Source organism: Podarcis bocagei, assembly GCF_964188305.1.
Source record: "Podarcis bocagei genome assembly, chromosome: 9".
NCBI lineage: Eukaryota > Metazoa > Chordata > Lepidosauria > Squamata > Lacertidae > Podarcis > Podarcis bocagei.
The window spans coordinates 22,006,545-22,027,686 of record NC_138134.1 but is presented as its reverse complement, the minus strand read 5'-3'; the positions used below and the strand labels follow the sequence as shown (position 1 = coordinate 22,027,686).

Genomic DNA, 21,142 nt, shown 5'->3' with positions numbered 1-21,142 from the left:
GTCGAAAAAGTCTGCTGGCATAGGTCTATGTGGGAAGAGGGCATGAAACTCGTCTTTGAGCAGAGGTTCGTCTAAGGCGTAGCCCGGCACCCAGCTGTTCGCACTGGCCGGGGTGCCCTCCTTGGCGAGAAAGTATTCTACCCCCTCTTCCCCCCATCTGGAGTCCAAAATCTCCGTGACTTCGTTGATGCGCTCCTTCTGTGCCACTCCCGCGTGCCCTGTTCTGTCTCTGGCTGGACTCGGCGCCGTTCCGGGTTCCTGGAACCTGTGCGGTGCCTTGTAGGGAGTGAGCACCGATCTGTGGAATACCGGATGCATTCTGGAACCCTCCGGAAGTGCCAGTCTGAAAGCTACCGGGTTGACCTGCTCTTCGACTTGGTAGGGCCCCAGTTGCTTATGCCCTAGTTTCTTCTTGGCCAACGACCTGGCCGGCACTGCGTGGGCTGCTAACCAAACCCAGTCTCCCACGTGGAGCTCTTCTCCAACCCTTCTGTGCTTGTCTGCTTGTACCTTGTATGCATGCTTGGCCAGCTCCAGGTGGCGCCTCAGCTGATCGTGGACTTCCTGCAGCTCCGACGCGAACGCATCTGCTGTCTGCGGCTCCCCCTCCCCCATTCTTTCCAGTCCCGGGAAGGTTCTGGGGTGCCTCCCGTTGTTGGCGAAGAACGGCGTGACCCCCGTGGACACGTGCTTCGTGTTGTTGTAGGCGAACTCGGCAAGCGGCAGGTAATCCACCCACGTCGCAGGCTGTTGATTTGCATAACATCTCAGGTACTGCTGCATGATGGCATTGACCCGCTCCGCTTGCCCGTTGGTCTGCGGGTGTCTCGCCGACGCCAGGTTGATCTTGACGTTCAGGAAGCCCATCAGCTTCTGCCAGAAATTCGAGATGAACTGCCGCCCCCGGTCGGACAGAATAGACCGTGGCAGACCGTGAACCTTGAACACGTGGTCTATGAACAGTTTGGCGGTTTGCTCCGCCGTGGCCACCTTAGCACACGGAATGAAATGGGCCATCTTGGAAAACAGGTCCACCACCACCAGCACTGCCGTCTTGCCCCTTGAGCTGGGCAGATCCGTGACAAAGTCCAGGGCCACCCTTTCCCAAGGTTCGACCGGAGTTTGCAGCGGTTCCAACAGTCCGGCCGGCGGTTTGTGCACTGGCTTGGCCCTCTGGCAGGTGTCACACCTCGCCACGTAGTCTGCGACCTCCCCTCTCATTCCAGGCCACCAGAAATCCCTGGCTACTAATTCCACCGTCTTCTCCTTGCCAAAGTGCCCGGCCGTGGGCGCGTCGTGCAGCTGCTGCAGCACCTTGGCTCGAAGTTCGTCTCCCGGCACGTAGATGGCCCCTTTACGGATGAGCAATCCATCTCTTAGCTGGAAACCGTCGGCCGCTGCCTTGCCCCTTTGCACCTCTGCCATCTTTGCTTGTGCGAAGGAGTCCCCCTGCAACGCTCGTCGCACCGCCTCTAGGTCCACGATCGCCGCGGCGCACGCCCACACTGTCGGTGCGAAGATGTGCATGGCGGCCGCTGGTGTTGCGTCCTCCAGATACTGTGGCTTACGGGAGAGAGCGTCTGCCATGATGTTGGTGTCCCCCGGGACATACTCTATTCGGAAGTCGAAGTTCGCAAAGAACTCAGCCCAACGTATCTGCCTCTGGTTCAGGAACTGTGCCGTGCGCCAGTGCTCCAGATTCTTGTGGTCCGTGCAAACCTGCACCGTGTGCTTGGCGCCGATTAGAAAGTGCCTCCACGCCTTGAACGCTGCGTGAATGGCCAGCAACTCCCTGTCCCATATGGTGTAGTTCTGCTCGGACTTGCTGAGCTTCCTGGAGTAAAACGCTCCCGGTCGCCACACCCCCCGCGGGTCTTTCTGCAGCAGGACCGCCCCCACGGCTCTGTCCGAAGCGTCTGTCTCCACCCTCATCGGCTTGCTGGGGTTGACATGAAGCAGCTGCTCTTCCGACGCGAAGAGACGCTTGAGTGCCTGGAAGGACTGCTCCGCCTGCTCTGTCCAAATGAACTTCTTTTTCTTGGAGCTAAGCGTGTCAGTGATGGCCGCCGTCTGCATCGCGAAGCCCTTGATAAACTTGCGATAGAAGTTCGCAAAGCCGACAAACCGTTGGACCTCCTTCCGGTTGCGCGGGCTCTTCCAATCCAACACCGCTCGAACCTTGGCGCTGTCCATGGCGAGCCCCTTGTCAGACAGCTTGTAGCCCAGAAAATCCACCTCCGTCACGTCGAATTGGCACTTCTCCAGCTTGGCGTAGAGCCTATGTTGCTTTAGCCTGCTCAGCACTTCCTTGACGTGTTTGTCATGCTCCTGCTGCGACTCCGAAAAGATCAGGATGTCATCTAAGAAACAGACGCACGTCTTGTAGAGAAGTCCCGCCAACACGTGATGCATAAATGCTTGAAAAACGTGGGAGCCATTTTGCAATCCAAAAGGCATAACTCTATATTCATAGGTCCCCAGTGGCGTGAACATGGCTGTCTTCCACTCATCACCCTCCCGCATGCGAATGAGGTTGTACGCCCCCCGCAGGTCCAACTTGGTGAACACTCTGCCCTTCCGTACCTTTGCGAGGAGGTCGTCAATTCGGGGCATGGGGAAGTCCGATGGCCTAGTCACACTGTTCAAAATCCTGTAATCCACTACGAGTCTCTTTTGGGGCGTGTCCCGCTTCTTAACAAAGAATACGGGACTGCCCCCCACTGCCTTGGACTCCCGGATGAAGCCGCGCTGCAAATTATGATCAATGAACTCCTTGAGTTCTTGCAGTTCGTCCTCTGACATGGAATACAGTCTCCCTTTAGGCAGCGCCGCCCCCGGCAGCAGGTCAATTTTGCAGTCATATGGTCTGTGAGGGGGTAGTCTGTCTGCCTCCTTCTCGCAGAAAACTTCCAAAAATTCAGCGTACTTGTGGGGAATCGCTTGCAGCGTGCCTAGCAGCAGCTGTGACTCCTCTTCCTCTCCTTCCTGCCTGGGCACAATGCAGTGTTCAGCACAAAAGGAAGAGCCGAAGGTCAGCTGCCTCTGGTACCAAGCCATCGTTGGGCTGTGCTTGTCCAGCCAACTCATGCCCAATACAACGGGCGTGTCAGATAGTTGAGTGACGTTGAAGCTGATGATTTCTCTGTGATTCCCAAGTCGCATCACCATTGGTGGCGTCTGCTTCACCACTTGCCCCCCGAGCAGCTCCCTGCCATCCACCGTGACAACCTGCAGGGGCAGTGTGGCCGGTAGCAACTGCACAGCGTGCCTGTCGACAAAGTCCTGCCCTATAAAGTCCGCATTGCTGCCTGAGTCAATGGTGATTGGCACGTCTATGGTGATTCCATTGGGCAGCTGGAGAGATGCTGTGAGCCTCACTACTGGTTTGGGCGGGAGGGGGTTCACGGGCTGTAAAATCTCTGGGGACTGCGTCACTAACACGTCTGGCTGGGCCCCAGTGCCTCTTCCTCCAGCCAGACTGCGTCGTTTCCCTGCTGTGGTCCTCCTTGCTGCGTTGCTGCAGTCACCATTGCTGAGGCTGCAGTGAGCTTGTGGGGCCTCTGGGGACACTCTTTTGCCATATGCCCTGGTTCCTCACAGACGTAACACTTCCTGTTCCCTCTAGGAGGCTTCGCTTTCACTGCTGCCGGTGCTAGGGCTCTGGTTGCTGACTGAGCCCATGCACCTCCAACCTCCATAGGTTCGGCTCCTCCTCCTGGCGGAGGCGTGGATTGTGCCCGCGCTGCTTCTCTGGGAAGGAAGGAGGGGCCCCCGGCTGGTTCGCGCCCTCCACGCCCTTCGTCCTTGCTCCACGGACGTCCTTCCAGCCTCACCCCCACTGCCAGTGCCCTCTGAACGACCTCCTGGGTGGTTCGGGGTCTCTCCCCCCTCGCGATCTCATCTTTAATCGAGTTGTGCAGTCCCTCCCAAAAGAGGTCTCTTACAGGAGCCGAATCTCTGTCCCATTCCAGGGCACTGACCAAGGCGAAAAAGCGGGCATGATACTGCCTGACGCTGGCCCTCCCTTGTCTCAGCCCATGCACCTCCTTCCGTGCCAGATCCACGTCAATACTTGATAAAAAGCACCCATCCATCGCTTTAATAAAGGCATCCGCATTCTGGAGCGCCGGATCCTTATCTCTCCATAAATTACGTAGCCATGCTTTCGCATCCCCATGCAGATGGGACATGATGAACCCCACTCTCTCTTGTTCATCTCTAAAGTCTTTATGCAGCAGTTGCAGTGCGCACAGTACGTCGGCTCTAAAGTTGGGATACTGTTGCAGGTTCCCATCGAAGTGAGAGACCAGCCCGCCTGTCCGTCTCGCCAACCCAATTCCCTCCTGCCGGGGTGTCTGCTTTGTCAGCACGTCTAACCTGACCTGGAGATCCCTGCAGGCGGCAGCTGCCTCCTCCTCTCTCTTCCTGGATGCGAGAACCTCGGCGTTCAGTTGTGCCACTGCTTTTCTGAGGTCCTCTATCTGCTGCTCAGCCGTCATGTCGTCTGCCGTTCGTGAGCTCGCTAGTAGGCACCTGTTTCTCTCCCCTCCTCGAGGCTGTAGATGCCCACAATGGGGAGACGGAGCTTACTGTCAGAGCTGCTTGAAGATCCTAGCTCACAGAGGATCACGCTAGCCAGCGATCATTAAGTAAAAGTCTTTATTGAATTACAGTTTCCATTCTCACGCTGCTGCGCGCAAACTCTACGTCTAGTAGCTAGATCGGCGAAGCTCCGTCTGAATCTCCGCCCCTTGTGCACCAACTTAATATCCTAGCCTTGCTCCACCTTTTCCGCCTGACTGTCCTCCTCTGGGTCCCTCTACCCCCCGGGGCTTCTTCCTTCCGGGATTCTTCTGACGCTGACCCGGACCCTCCTGCCTCCTTGCGCCGGGCTTTAGGACCTGGTTCCCTTTCGGGGCTGCTTACTGCGCCGCCTTCCTCTGCATTTGAACTTGGCGCGCGCGCCCAACCTTCCACCTTCCTCTTAACCGTTTCTTCACTCCCCGATGGAGGTGTGGCCACTCCTGACTCATGCCCTCCCTCCTGTGGCGAGCTGCCAGCGCTTCCCCCCTGGCTCCCTTCCTCTTCCCTGCTTCCTGGCGGTGACGCTGGTCCCGATTTCCAGCTGCTCCCCCCTGAGTCCCTTCTGGCTCTATCTTCCTGGGGTGCCCCCCTTGACTCCCCCCTTGCCCTGGCCACTGGTGCTCCTTTCTGTGAATCCTCTGATTCACTGGAAAGACTAGGAGATCTCGGGTCGTCGTCATCACTCATCTTTTCTTCTGCTTCCTCCCCTTCGCTCTCTGTTTCCTCCCTTGCCCGTGCCTCTGCTCCTAAACCCCTGACAGTATGTAACCTGAAGCGTCTGTAACCCGAGGTACCACTGTATCAGCATCTATCACATTGTTTCCTGTTCATTCTGCAAGAAGCTTGGGGTGGCACACCTAGGCGGTCTCATTTTATTATACAAATACCCCACAAGATAAGTTAGAATATAACGAACTTAAATGACTGTATGAGGATCTGAATGTAGTCTTCCCAGCCAGTATTTTCTAAAAGGCATTTTCAGTGGCAAGGAGATTTTCAGCACAACTCCTGTAACTTAAGCTTCCACACCATTCTGGCTGGGTTTGACACCCACAACCCAACCCGCACACAACTTTCTTGAATACACCACCAGTTTCTTAAATGCGCCACCAGTTATTTGTCATTTCTGAGAAACAGTCCTAAGGACCGGAAGTGGGCTTGGAGATATTTGCAAAAGTGCAGGTTTTAACCCATTCTGGGGGGTAGGTGTGCAGGTTCAAGAGCTCTGTGCCAACTCTATGAGACTTCAGGGAGTTTAGAGGTTGGTAAGATGCGCTGCTGTTCACCGGAGAGGAATTGTTAGAAATGATGGCATTTCATGCCCTGAAAGTCTCCTGCAAAATCATCAGCTCCCCAATTCCATTTTTAAGTCAGCCGGTTAAAAGATTAGTTCTGTTTGAGAGACAGAATCTCAAAAGCACAAATTTGGCAAAGGCGATAAAAACACACACAAAAAAAACAACAACACAATGCCGCCAAATCTCAACACCAGATGGCACTGTAAGATAGCATAGAAACCCTAATAGCTTTTGCAGTTTTACTTAACACTTGAATTTGTTTTTATTTTTATTTTTTATTTAGTTTTCATTTTACAACAAACACCAAACATAGACTCAAATTATTCCACACATCATATTTTGACTTCCCTCCCCCCGCTTTCTGTGGTTTCTTATATCTATACTTTTTACTGCATTTCCAAGTTAACCCTATTTATTACGGTATTTATCCCAGATAATCAATATATGTTTTTTGTCACTGCACGTTTTTACTTCAATCCTGCTAATGTCTCAATTTATTTAAAATAATTTTGTAAATATTCAACAAATGGTTTCCATTCTATATTAAAAAGTTTATTGTCTTTGTTTCTTATTCTTCCAGTATGTTTTGCCATTTCTGAGTATTCTAAAATAGCTTCTGTTGCCATTCTTCTTTGGTTGGAACGTTTTCTTCTTTCCATCTTTGGGCAACAATCACTTGAGTGGCAGTGGTCACATACATAAATACATTTTGATATTGCTTAGGTAACTGTAGCCCCATACATCCCAAAAGAAAAGCTTCTACCACTTGAATTTGTTAACTAGCTGTTTTAACTTAAACAACTTGAACAGATCAATTAAAAAAGGAGCTACTAGACACGACGGGACTCTTAATTGAGAAAAAGCCCAAATACCTTGGAGTGTGGCGAAAACCCAATAATATAAATATCTTTAAGGACAATTGTATTAAAATACGCAGGACGCGGGTGGCGCTGTGGTCTAAACCACTGAGCCCCTTGGGCTTGCCAATCAGAAGGTCGGCGGTTCAAATCCCCGCGATGGGGTGAGCTCCCATTGCTCAGTCCCAGCTCCTGCCAACCTAGCAGTTCAAAAGCACACAGTGCAAGTAGATAAATAGGTACTGCTCCGGCGGGAAGGTAAACAGCGTTTCCGTGCGCTGCTCTGGTTTTGCCAGAAGCGGCTAAGTCATGCTGGCCACATGACCCAGAAAAACTGTCTGCGGACAAACGCCGGCTCCCTCGGCCTGTAAAGCGAGATGAGCGCCGCAACCACAGAGTTGCCTGCAACTGGACTTAACTGTCAGGGGTCCTTTACCTTTTTATATTAAAATATGGACAGGAATTAAGAGAAATTTGGAAGTTTGGGGGAGGATGAACCTCTCATTGTTGGGAAGAATATCAGTTATTAAGATGAATGTGCTACCAAAAATGCTGTTTTTATTTCAAACAGTTCCATTGAACAGAATGCTTCAAGGAGTGGCAAAGAGACATTACGAGATTTGTCTGGCGGCGGGGGGGGAACCAAGAATAAAATATGTTACTAGTGGATCTAAAAAATTTAAATAAGACAAAAAAAAAACCCACAAAAGGGGGGGGGGAGTCTAATATGCATTTGTATTGGAAGCATGTGATTGTAAGGTGTGTATCTGTAAACTTTTGAAAACTGAAAATAAAATTATAAATAAATAAATAAAAGAAACAACTTGAACAACTGAAAAATTAAAAGTCCAAACAGCTATTTCATTGTTTTTTCTCCCTACAATCTAAACTGACTTTATCCAAGTAAACCATCATCAAATAAGTGGACAGTGAACCCTGCTGTTGGAAAAATAGAAAGCACAAGTCGCATGCATGACTAAAACTGGACACTACATCAACTGCATGATAGCACTGGTGTAGAAGCCCCCAAGAGAGGGGGAGTTTTAACCCCCTCCTTCCTACCACCAGTTTTCCCCAAACTCCACTCTAAGATGCTATGTGCTCCAGGAACAAAGTTATTATGGGTGCATATAATAACTGGCCAGAAAATCAATAGCACTTTTAAAAATAAGAAGCAGATTATATGAATTTGTTTTACCAATGCTACGTCTAAAAAACAACAACAACATACACACATAATGTCAATTCAACGTCCTGGAAGTCTACGGAAAATGGAACCACACAAGTATCAGCAAAAATGACTGGTAGGAATTGTGTATCAGAAACAGATGCGTGACCAATTTTAAATGCAGATTTATTTTGGACAAGCTACATCCTAATAATAATTAAAATAAGCATCTTGTTTCTATTCTATTGATGCATCAGGGTAGAAACTCAGTGAATGAGCAACATTATTAAGAGATCTTATTCTCTCTGGATTCAAGCCATGGCAAGCCCTGGCAAAAAATAGTTATGGGTGACAAAAAAAACCAAAACAAAACCCCCAAATCACCTGGATTAAACTCTAATGGTTTACATGGGCTATTTTGATTGATGTTACCATTTTTAAAAAATCTTGGCAGCCATCGGACTTTCAGCCCCTCATCATGCAAACAGGCATCACAATATCCCTTGGCAAGGAATAGAGAAAGATTGATGAGCCTTCTTAACTTCTGAGTTTATCAAATGCTTCCAAACATTTGACATCTGGATGAAGAGGATTAGTCATTAGGTTTGGCTTTCTCTGTCCAAATCTTGCACAGAGGATATGAAATTGCTGTTTGAGAAATGCAGTACTTACACTATTTCAGCACCTTTGTCAGGGCAGAACTTTTTAGGCAGCTGCCAATCATAAATTATTTCCTCCTGCAATACAGTCCACCGCAATCAGGCTTACTTCATTGTTTATGATGCTGATAGCTAACTTTACTTTCTCAAAAATGCTGATGAGAACCCAAGCCATCCTTTGGACAATAATGAGAAATGATATACAGATGCACTTAGGTGACTTATAGTGTTGCATCCTAGGATGTGATCTGCTAAGGGCTTTGCAAAGATTTTTAATTTGCCCTTCTGCTTCTACTAAAGTCAGCATTTTGAATATAACTAATATATTCAAAGACAGTAAATATACAACTGGACTAGACAAATACTAATTGAGACCTAGTCTAGACATGCAATCGCATGCGTCTCCTCCTACTTTTTTCCAAGCCAAAAGCAACCTTGGAAGGCTTTGAATTTCAGCAGAGGAATGTGGAGGGAGGACCGCTTATTTCCCCCCAGCTGATTTTCCATCCAAGGGAAAGAGATAAAGTCCTTATATCTTTCCCCTCCACAGGCAGAAAAGTAGCTAGAAGGGACCATTTCAAACAGAAAAATCAGGGGGAAAGACTACACAACCCACCACACACACAAAAAATCCAATTCACAGCCTCCCTAAGCCACTTTAAAAAAAAAAAGATAAGGAAAGATAAACACCACATGTCTAGTTTTGGCCACAGTTTAAGCCAAACTGTTCGGCCATCATGAAAGAAAGAATTACAGGCATCATTATCAAAAGCCAGATGACATGTTTGGATTTAATTCTTCTCAGTTTACTTTATAAAGGTTGGCAACTGAAACCCAAACCACGTTAAAGGGTTTGTTGCTAGCAGTGCAAAGCTTGATGGCAGTATAAGCAGGGGGCGTGTGTTATTTTTTAAGTCAACTTTGAACGGATAACACTATTTGCCTACTCAAGTAGGATGTGCAGCAACTGCTTCTCAAACAACCTCACAACAAACTGTGCACACATCTACCATAGGAGAGTACTTAGCCCAAGGCAGAGTATACATCTCTCCCGCATCACTTTTATCACTGGATATGCATTATCCGCAGCCACCATTCTGTGGCTCAGTGCTCAGCACACAGTAAGAAAGGGTCTGTCCATTTTGGTTCTCTCGGTTTCTCACCGCCCACCGCCCCCCAATCTTAAATTCAGTTCTCATCATTTTGCAGTGACTTGCAAGAAAAACCGGCACTAAAAAGTTAATAGATTTTCCTAACACATTTTTATATGCAGTTTTGACTGAAGTACACACTTTTGCAAGCAGGTTTCCTCCAATATGATGCATTTTGTAAGCTATTTTTACTAATATTTTCATTTTTATGCACACTTTCCCTCCCCCCAAAAGATATGCATTTTTTAATACATTGGTTGGAGAACTGCAGCAAGCAAGTGTGAATTTCAAAGGATAGCTGTGTTTCAGTTCACATATCATTTCAGCAAGTGTGAATTTGATAGATTTGGCTTTAAATTCATATCAAATCAAATTTCTCCTCCATCTCTAGCACAGAAGCTAGCTATGATGCCTACACAGCCTGGGCTCTGCCCTTTCTTCCTTCCAGTGTTGAACTAGATGCCCTTTAACACTTAGGTGAAAGTAAAGGAAGATGGACACTTGCTCAGCCACAGTACGAAAAAAGCAAACAAGTCAAAACATGAAGGCTGCACATTGAGAAGTGGCCTTTCTTATCTCCACCAGTATGAAAGGGACTCCCATTCCACAACTGAGCTGTGTGCTAAGCAGACCCAGAAGTGTGTCTGGCCTGTCACCTTCTAGCACTTCAGCCTTTAGCAAGGGAAGTAGAACAGCACACCTTGGAACTGAGGGATTATAACTGGAGGCTCATCTCCCCCAAATGCTTAGACATCCACAACTGACTATTTTTAAAAGAAAAACTGGGAACGGGCTTGAGCCTTCCTAGGAACTCCACCTTCAGAAAGGATTTGAACAACAAGAAGAACACAATAACAATTAAAGTTGTTTTAATTAATCCATAAAAATTGACTCCATTCCCAATTCATGGAAGTTTTGCCCTGGCACAGGATCCTTTCTGGAAGAGGAGTTTGACAAACAGAGCAGGGGGGTGATCCCTTAATTATTCACATGACTACTGTAAAGCCTCACAGACGATGGGGTTTTGGCCTCACTTCTTTGAGCTTACTCAAACTCTTCCTGCCAGACTCACCTTAGTGGAAAGAACAGCTAAAATTATATTAATGCAAATATTTTCTCCTCTGCATCAAGTATGTTTTAAGCCTTATGTCAATAAATGTATTACAGTCGTACCTCAGAAGCAGAACAGAATCCGTTCTGGAAGTCTGTTTGATTTCCAAACTACGGCTTCTGATTGGCTGCAGGAAGTTCCTGCAGCCAATCGGAAGCCGAAGAAGCCCTGTAGGACATTCGCCTTCCAAAAGAACGTTTGAAAACCGGAACACTCACTTCCGGTTTTCGTTCGTTCAGGAGCCAGAATGTTCGACTCCCAATGCGTTCGGGAGCCAAGGTACAACTGTATTATGTAATAATAATAATTATGTAGTAATACTGAAGGGAAACAGAAATCGTAAGCGCCTTCTGCTTTTGGCTGTGTCACATCTCCAACCTCCTGTCCTCCCCAAAATAGGAGCAATGGAAGATGGTATGGAGGATATTTTTTTCCAGATATGTAAGTGCGGCCATGACTCGGTATGGAGAAGCAGGAAATTCATGGCACTCAAGAATTCCTTGACAATTTTGTCATGTATATGCTGCGGTCTTGCCAAGCCACAATTCAGGCTCTTAAAAATGACTCAGATAATCTATAGTTGGCTTGCCACCAAGCATGACCTTTGGCACCTATGCTAAATGACAGAGTATTTGTTCAAAACCCTATTTCATGTTTCTTTTTTATATACGTGAAATCATGGATAAAACATTCTGTACAGTGACAAGACTCTGTTCCAGACATGCTTAAAGCTTCTCCATCCCTCAAGGCTCACCAATGTGATGCAAAGAAAAGTTCTTGATATTAAGAAAGAGGAGAACATTTTACCAGCTTGGAATTCCACTTACATTAAGTGAGGGAAAAGTGTGCTATGCCAGTAGCAGCTAGCTCTGAAACTGAAACTAAGACACTCACCCATCATTACCACTAACCAAATAATGATTACTCTGATAAAAAGCCTTTAAGAACAGAAAATTGGGAAGGCTCCAGAAAGACTTGGCTGCGTACACATAAGATTTTATTCTAGCTAGACTCAATGGACACCAAGAACTTGCTTTTTCTATGTTGCATATTTTCCCCACCCCTCTGAAAAGCACTGCCTGAGAAACTCTCTCCTCCAGACACAAGCTAACTGAAACTGGGTGGATTTTGTGAAGTTATAAATTACTGTTTTGAAAGAGCAAAAAAACCTTTCCTGTTTGTTTCAGCATGCCTACCTCCCACTAAATAAGATTTTGTATGTATGGAAGCATAAAAAAGTCTGGTTGCATTGAAGAACCAAAAACGCAACAACACCCAGCTTTACAGAAGACCTCACATGAAAAATAAAAACTGAGAAATAATTTTTCAGATCACCAGCACTTTGTTTATACATAACAAACTTACGTTAGTTTGGGTTGTTTCTCACTTTAAAGAGGGTGGGAAAGTCAGGACAATTAAAACTGGTTTTTCTGGGTAACAAGTCGTTTGCATGCTTTTAAAATGATGGTATGTTTTCTAAATTAACTTTACATGTCCAGACTGACTTTTTAGTTTGCAATTCTTAGAACAGGTGTGGGCAGAAGATAGTTCAGGATCTACTGGTACATCCCTAGTGATTGGCAGGGGCTTCCAATTCCCAATTGTTTAGCAATAGCAACAGCAACAGAATGACATTTCCACCCCACTGCAGCCTACATTAGGCTGCCGAAATAAGCTAGGGGTAACTAGGAGTGAACATGCATGAAAAGGCTCAGTTCTGGTGATGAAAACAGATCCCTAGGCTCAGAATGTGCTGTGCTTTCATTCTATGTCTTTTGCATCTGGCCGTGTTTGGTGGATCTTGGGGTTCCACAATAGGAGAAAGCAGAGCCAATGAGACTGGAGACTTGCTAAAGATAGTCAATAGATGGGTACCCGTGTATACATTTAAGGTGTTTGTTTTTATTCTATAAAATGAAACCCCAGGTCCACAATCAGGACTGCAACATACAGGGAGCAGCTTTATTCACTTTCCCTTCAAATCGTGGTCCCAGCAACTGAGCCTATTATCCTCCCCATGAGAGAAGCTAACATTGGCAGCAATAATAAACTTCCATTATGCATAAATGCCATATTTGGAAGAAAAGTAGTTAACTGGGACCATGGCATAGTAGGAAAGCCCATATGCCCAATCCATATGGTCCCCTGATGGGGGGCTCACAACTGGTTAAATACACAAGGGTTAAATATACAATATACTTTAAAAGCATGCACACATGACTGGGCTACGGGGCAAACCACACAGCCTCCTTAATGTGCAACTACTGCTATAAAATACTCTGCATTTCCCCAACTACAGCACCAGTAGTCACACAGGCTTATATGAACGAGGGAAAGAAGACCACATAATTGCCATTAGAATAATCTGAGCTCTGCAGAGATCGTGGAAATTGGGAGTTTGTGGTCTCATGACCAAAGTCCATTTGCACAGACCCCAGCACACGCCAGCAGCAGATACACGACCCATCCACTCCTCAGAGCAGGTTTCCACTTCCAAAGAACTGCCATGCCCAGGAAGAGGGGGTGTTCCAAGTAAAGGACAGTCAACAACTACAGATCTAAGCAGAATAAAACCTCCCATTTCTTTCCTCACGGAACAGGGTTAGATGTTCATGCATTCTGCAGCTGAAAAGTCAAAATTGAGGAGATGCAGGGGAGGGGAAGGGAGGGGAAATGACCAGCAGTGACTTGGCATCAACAGTGACGTGCAGCAAGCATTTCGCACAGGCACAGAATTCCAAAACTGGGCTACTTGCAATGCACTGTCATGGGAGATTCCACACAAAACAGGCAACTAACAAAAGTTTTTCTCACCAGAATTTGACGACAGGACTGCTCTTGCTCTTGGAGGAGATAAAATTTTAGATGCGTGGCCATTTTTGCTGTCACTTCCTCTCCTGGAGCGGAATGCAATCTTGGAGGCCGGCATATTCCTCACGGCAACAGGCCTGTCCTTGGGTAAACTTTGTCCTTGGGTTGCCTCTGCTTTAGGCAAAGAAACCTATATGGTTCAGGAGCATGTGGGGGGTAAAAAACAACAACAACAAGCAGTCATGATCCAACTACAAAGTGAATCTATAAGCAATATAGATATATATATTATTAGCCTCACTTTAATGCGGAGCATTAAGATAATAATGGAGAGGGGCTAATGGAGAATCATTGGATTGAACATGAACTGAAGGCTTGTCTCAAATTAAAGAGTATCCCAACATCAACAGGCAAACATTTGTCCTGCTGACAGCCACCCACATGCTCTAATTTAGAAAGAAAGAACAGCTGTGGTCAAAAGATTATGGACATCACTTCTGGTATTTAATTATGATACGAAGTTTTTTTTTAAAAAAAATGTATTGCATGAAAGTATAAGCTCCTCTGCTTCTACAGGGATCAGGGGAACTGCTCAAATGAAATTTTGGTTGGAGATGTTAAAAGGATGTTAAGAGATGCCATTGAACAAGAGCTAAGATAATAGTTTTGGCATTAGCCCTCTTCTGGTGCACAGCCTGAACATGTGAAGGACAAAATGTGCGTAGGTAGTCATGCAACCACACAACATCCCCATCATCCCTCTGTGCACCTGTCCCACCCCACCCCACTCCTCTCCTCACCTTTGTTTTAAAAGCCTCAAGTCAAGTCAAAACCTTCACTCCAGAGGTAAAAGCATGAAACCAATGCAGGAGTTGAGACAGATGTCCTATGCGAGTAGTCCTTCACTCATAACATTATTATTTCAGTATTATCTTGCTTAAGAATTTGTGAATTAAAAGACAGCTTTATGAAAACCTACTAGTGGAGTCGAGGAAGGTGATTTTCTCGCTCAGTGGTCCTGTTTAGAAGCAGGGATCCAAATGTTTTGGTTTGGCTTTGTAACAAGCCACGATTTGCTATTATCAGTGCGCACACACAAACATGCACAGTCCTCTGACATGTGCATATGCTATACGCTGAGCTTTGGAGAAGGACCTCGAGAGATTCACACTGCCTTCTCCAACCCCAGCATCAAGTGAGGGAAGGTCTCACTTATTCTCAGAGTCTTCTGCAAAGTACTTGTAGGAGAAGCAAGGTCTGATCTTACTTTGCACTTTAATTTTTAATCAAATACCAGCACCAAGTCTAAAACCAATGTACTTAAGTCTGAGGAATCTGTACCAAAGAGTATGCCTAAAACCCTTAAAAATTGTATTTAAAAAAACCCACAGTGCCAGAGATTAAAACGCTCTTATAAAGTTTTATAACTGGCTGCAGGAAGTTTGTCATAAGCTTTTCAAAAGTCTCTCATTGAAGTCAGCTCTTGCACAATACTTTAATTGCTGTGCTGAAAAGAAAACATTTCTGCAAATATTATCGCTAGCAACTGTCATCCTGAGAACTTGATAAAGGAACACCTACACATTGCTGCCCCTGCAACAAGATTTCCAGTTTTAGAATGTCAAGATGTTTTGCTTATTTTGGTATAAACTAAATAATGTTGGAACTGAAAGCAAAGAGGCTCTATTTTGTTGCAATATAGTTGCATATCAAAGCTTTACTAGTTGCAAATTTCAAACAAACTGACTATGTCTAGCTATAAACAGAAGGTTACAAGTAAGACTGGTGGGGTATTGGGATGAAAACTGTAAACAAGCTGTCCTGCATTAGTTTTGAGTGAACGTGCATTATAAAATTTTCAACAGGCTGCATCCGGGTGGCAGCTTCTCACTGCATGGCTAAATAAGCAAAGCAGAGGAGGGAAAGGAAGAGCCACCGAGAACGATCCTGCGCCACTTTGGGCACTGCCACACATAACACTTACTAGGAGCAGTATGATCTTACCAGCAGCGCATAAATCACATTTGACTTGCATCTGTCAGGTTTAACAAATCACCATACCCAATATTTGTAATAAATCCTCTACCTGCTTACCCAATCTGCCTGTAAAGTCAAAGACGTAGCTATCACCATGTATTTATATGCTGAAAATGCTAGAGGTTTGAGTTCAATAAACACGCAGTCCATGTTCTGGAAACAACCTGAAGATACATTTAAGTTGCTGTTGTTTTAAGAAACTTACCGAGACAACTTTGTTTGCAGTATCTTTTGCAGACTGTTCTGCTGGAATCCCACAAAAGCCATTCTGCTTCTGCTTCTCTTCCCCTTGAGATACCTGACTCAAAGCACAAGGCTGTGCCCAAGACTCTGCACTATCCATTTTGTCGCTCGCTGTCCCACCCGAGTCCTGGGAGCATGGAGCTGCCACAAGGGAGCATGTCAAACTAGGGCATCTTGCTTTGTCGACCTGTTCCATGCTCTGCTTCGACACTGTTGTTTTTAGAGCCTTGTGGGAAGTGTTTTCGGAATGAGTTGCAGCATGCACAGCTTGGCTAGGAAGGTGTTTATTAAAATGTTGCTTGAGAGTTTTATTCATTGGTGCTTCTGATTTTGTACCTTTATCCAAGTCTATTTTTTTCCTCAGTGCTGCAGCTGAAGAGGATGGTTGCCTTGGGGAAGACGACGGGGAGGATGAGGAGGCTGTAGACAGCTGAGGAGATCTTTGAGCTGCTTTCGATGCACTACTTTCTCTTGGCTGAGACACAGGCCTGGACATAACTTTTGGCTTGACATTTTTAAAGTTTGGTTTTGGAAAGCTCACTATCTCTGCTTTCCTAGCTTTGGTTATGGTAGCTGCAAAGGGAGATCTGTTTGGCGATTTAACTGCAACTCGTTCAGTATTACTTTTCAATGATGTCCTCCTGGGGTGTTCTTTCGCCAAGTGGCCATTCTTCCCACCTTTAGAAATTCCATCACCAACTTCATCGGGGGTCGCAAACACAGCAAAAGTTGTATTTGTTGACCCTGCTTCAGGAGGTGGAGAAGCCAAGTTGTGTTCATCAGCTGAGGGACTAAAAACCACAAAAGTCTCATGGCAACTAGGCTCAGCCAGATCAGCCCTTTCTAACTTCGGTATATCACAGTGTAGCGTCTCGGACATTTTATCATCGTGTCCTTCAAGCAAAACCTGATCTTCTTTAGGAGTATTTTGTGCTTTGGTCAAGATCTCCCTGTCTTTGTCAGACTCCTGTTCTGAATGCTCATCAAAGCTCTCAATTACTAGAGGGCACATGCCATTGATGGTGCCATCAACTCCAGGTTCAGCTTCATCATGCTCAGGTGTGCTATGCATATATTTCTTGTGCTCATCATTGAACCGATTAAATGATTCCATTTCTGGTGAGCTCCCACAGCATGAATTACCACATTCAGCATCCTGCTTTCCCTGCTGTTCACTGGTCTGCGATACTAAATCTATATAATTGGTGGCCTTATCTCCTGTCAGTGAAAGAGAAGTAGGTAACACTCCGCTATCCAGCTGTATGACACTTATCATATTTGGGTTGCCAAAGGCATCTAGCTTAGGGGAACCAGCATTGTGTGCGTAAGCAACAGTTTCACAAGTGTCCCCAGAATATGCAGGCATCTGAGGGGCACATCCCACCTCATAACACTTGCTTCCCACAGTATCCCCCAGGTTTATAATGGTAATGAAAGAGTCACTTGAACTAGCACCTTCCTGTTGCATTTGGGCATGATCTAATTCATCTTGGATTTCAGTAGTTGTGTTTAGTTCCACAGCAGCGAGGGGCACTGGGTGCGTTAAGTCTGCCTGGCAATAAGGCACAGATTCCTCCGTACTGCAATTCTGGATATTCTTTATTGCAAGGCCCTCTTTGAGAGGGTTCTCTGGCTCCTGGAAATTCTGATTGAAGGCATGCATGTAAAACTGTTCCTTTGCACAAGGGATGTGCATGGCCTCCAGATCTGAAGTCCCCATGCAGATATAGTCACTGGCAGTCTTTTGCAGATCTTTTGCTTCAGTGCTCTGAGGATTTGAATAAATATCTGCCTCACTTGTATCCTTAAATTCAATATAGTCTTCATGTCCCAGCTCTTGGCGGCAGTGGCTAACAGTGCCGCCATTCAGAGAGGTTGACGACGTAGTGTTACACACATATTTATTGCCATTTTCATCCCTGATGATTATAGGAGGTTGCAAGCCCTGTTTCTCTATGCTTTCAATGTTCATTTTTGACTGTGTTTCTAGCTTGTCCTCATCCTAATCTGCAGAGTGTGCAGGATTTAAGGCGTTTTCCATCACTTTTTTAAAAGCTTCTCTCAGTTTTGTGTCCGTTTTCTGGAATTGTAGGGCTTTTCAAGTATATTCCCAATTCTGACCTGAAATGGAACACATGGAAAAATTAGAGAACACTCCTTGCTTTCCCCTCTCCTATTTCCCTTTAGGGAAATAGCAGCTTGGGGTATTGGGTTGTTTGAGAATGTATAGGAAATGGTTAACTTCCCTTCCATGACGTCCTAAACTGGATCAGGGCCTCTACAGCTGCCTTTTGGGGAAAGGGGAATAAACAAGTGCTAGGGCCCATTTTTAAAAGATAAAGAGGGAGGAGGGAGAGGGAGAGAACTAACGTTTAACAGCCCTGGTACCTGACCAAAATTAGAACAAAATAAAATGCAGCTGATATGAAAAGTTCAAGCATGTTTTAGGCTTGAGGTGTAAAGACCAAGAACTTCATGCCAAATAGTTAAAACCCTACAACGTATCATTAACACACACTTGGAGGGTGGCAGCCTATGTGGGGATTTAGGTACTAAAAAATTTAAAGCACTTTTCTCAACAGCATGTATTGACAAATAATACTACACATTTGGCTACATCTGCATCACACACTTAAATCACATTGCTTTTCCTAAAGAATCCTGGGAACTGTAGTTTATCCCACACAGAGGTACAATTCCCAGCACCCTTAACAAACTTCACTTCCCAGGATGTGAAGGAATGTGCTTTAAAGGTATGGTGTGGATCCCACCACTGTATCCCGCAACATTTGCTTTTGAGAGCTAGGCCTACACATTTCTTCTACAACTCTACAATATTGCTTTGATATCTCCAGCAGTTTGGTTTCCAACTTGTCTTTTGTTTATTTGTTTAACATGCATATAAAACAAGCAGTCAGGTATGTGTTTTTTCCTCACTGTATCAGTCTACACAATACCTGATGTGTCTCTCACTGGCAGCCTGAAACCAAATACTCCAAGAAAGCTTCATCAGCTGAATTGGTTTCACTTTCCAAAACAGCCTTAGAAGCCAAATGTATAAGTACAAATTAGAACTGATGCAAATGAGAACCAAGTATAAAACTATAGGCACTGCTCTCAACCTAGTTAAATCCACTTGAAACTAAGGTAAGTTTTCTAATACCTGCTAGGCTCTTCTTCTAATCATAAATTCCAAGTTGCATTTACTCAGTGGATCAGTACATAGCCCCCAGTTTGGACCATAACGATGTCAAAGATGAAAGCTACTCCAATTTTAGCCATTTTTTCTCCCACCCAAGCACCACCCTCATCCCAGTCTTCAGAGGCTCCCTTGGCCCTCCAGAGACCTTTTTCAGGGGGCATAGGGTGAGATGAAGGGGGATTCTCCTTCTGCGAACTTTCTTCCATTTGTGGTTCTCAAGATCCAAAATGCTGGAGAGGGAGTTCCTCCAGTACCCTTTGATGTCAGAGCCCTAATTGACAGGAGTTCCAAAGATGCTAGAGCATCTATCCCCTCACTCATTAAGCCATCCCAAGCAAAGCTAGGTTCTTTTTACAATTTCACTCATTAGGGACTCTTAGTATTGTGCACAGTAATCAGAGCAAGCAGGCAAAAAACAAAACAATCCATCATTATCCATTCATCGTGAATATCCGAGACACTTTTACCTAACATTTCTGTCTCCACTTATCGTCTCATTATGCTTCAGGTCAGTCTTAATACAGTACAACACACACGCACACCAAAAAAACCAAAGGCTTAGGTACACACAAAAAGTTCAGAAATTAATTCATCTTTCTAATTACCTTTATTTTCCCATTATATTAGGGATGTGGAACCTGTGGAAACCCTGAGGTAGCTGGACTATAACTTCATGATGCGAAGCATCGCTGGATGGAGAAAAGCCACAGATGTGACTGATGATGACCTGAATCTGCAGCCTATTTGGGATGGGAGTATATGGCACTACCCACAAATTCACACTTACTGCTTAGTATTATTTATGAAGCTTACACTGCATTACACCCTGTTGACTTTAGGTCCATCTAGTGTACCATCCCTAACATCTACTATATATTGTTGACTTGCCCAAGGCACTCTTATGGCAAACGTTTCCTGAAACACTATTGGAAATAATACCCTTGCACAGCGGCAACGTTACCACTTGCTTACTCTGTTTATTTGAACTTCTAATCCACCTTTCCCTGAAGGCTTACAGCAGGCAAAACAAAACATTCAAATAAAATCAGGATGGCTTGATGGTATGCTTAGTCATCCTTAACTATAATATACCTGCCCAAAGTCTTTTATTGCCTCTGGGAGACACTCTGGCTTAGGATTATGAAGTTTCTGAAGAATGAAACTCAAAAGCTGGGAGTACCTCCCAACAGCAGTTTGTTTTTGTGGGCCCTCATTATTGATACTTGATGCTTAGCAGGCATCACTCTGGACCCATGGCAGAAAACAGAGGGCAGAGGCAATGTAAATGTTACAGTATGCTAGGGTGTTTCAGTAACTTAAAATGAAACACCTGAAGAGTTTGAAGTTTATTTTACTGCAACCCTTTCATTTAGCCAACAGATGACACACAGGGGATTGAACACCTCAATCAGGCATAGCACAGATCACTGCAATGTTACAACAGTCTGATGAGGAGGGGTTGATATTGATAATGTTGTCTAAAGACAACTCAGCTGGCTATAAATGAAAATTGCATGAGAAGCAAGACACACTGCAAAGGTTCTCCTGTGCCTCAGGAGGGCAGTGACTCATTTGCAGAGCACCATTTTCTATCTTCACACAACAAAGTCGGTGACCACAGTAAGAAATATGTTTAATCCTGAAATTCTGGGTGATCAGGGGGCTTGGCTAGGACTGGACAGGCTGCGATCCCTGGCCGCCTGGAACTATGCAGCTATGATGAGAAACACACAGAGAAGTGCTTGAATGTTTCATTTAGAGAGAGATCCTGGTAAACAACACAGTCAGGCCTATTAAGGCCTATTAAGATTTGACACATACTGCATCATCCCCCACAATTCATACACAATTCTTTATCTTTTAATGGTCAGAATCCAAGCATCGTAACAATATACAACAGAGAACACACACATGGGATTAATCTAAATATTTTAGAGCCTGTGTAGTACACACAGAAATAAAGAGGTTTGCATACCACAGCAATGCCTAAAAAATTTGTATGGGAGCAGTGTTGAGTCAGG

The 21,142-nt window shown here is 45.4% G+C and overlaps 1 protein-coding gene across 2 annotated transcripts in view; it reads right to left on the bottom strand.

The window, feature by feature from the left end:
• MTUS1 (microtubule associated scaffold protein 1) overlaps nt 1-18,040 on the bottom strand; it is an 86,938-nt gene extending 68,898 nt beyond the window's left edge. For both annotated transcript variants that reach the window (XM_081208712.1, XM_081208713.1), the window contains exons 1-2: nt 15,882-18,040; nt 13,643-13,829 (exon numbers count right to left, since the gene is read on the bottom strand). In XM_081208712.1, the coding sequence (XP_081064838.1) occupies nt 13,643-13,829; nt 15,882-17,891 (2,197 nt within the window). In that variant the 5' untranslated portion in view covers nt 17,892-18,040. The remainder of the gene's footprint in view (nt 1-13,642; nt 13,830-15,881) is intronic.
• Nucleotides 18,041-21,142: the final 3,102 nt, after the last annotated feature.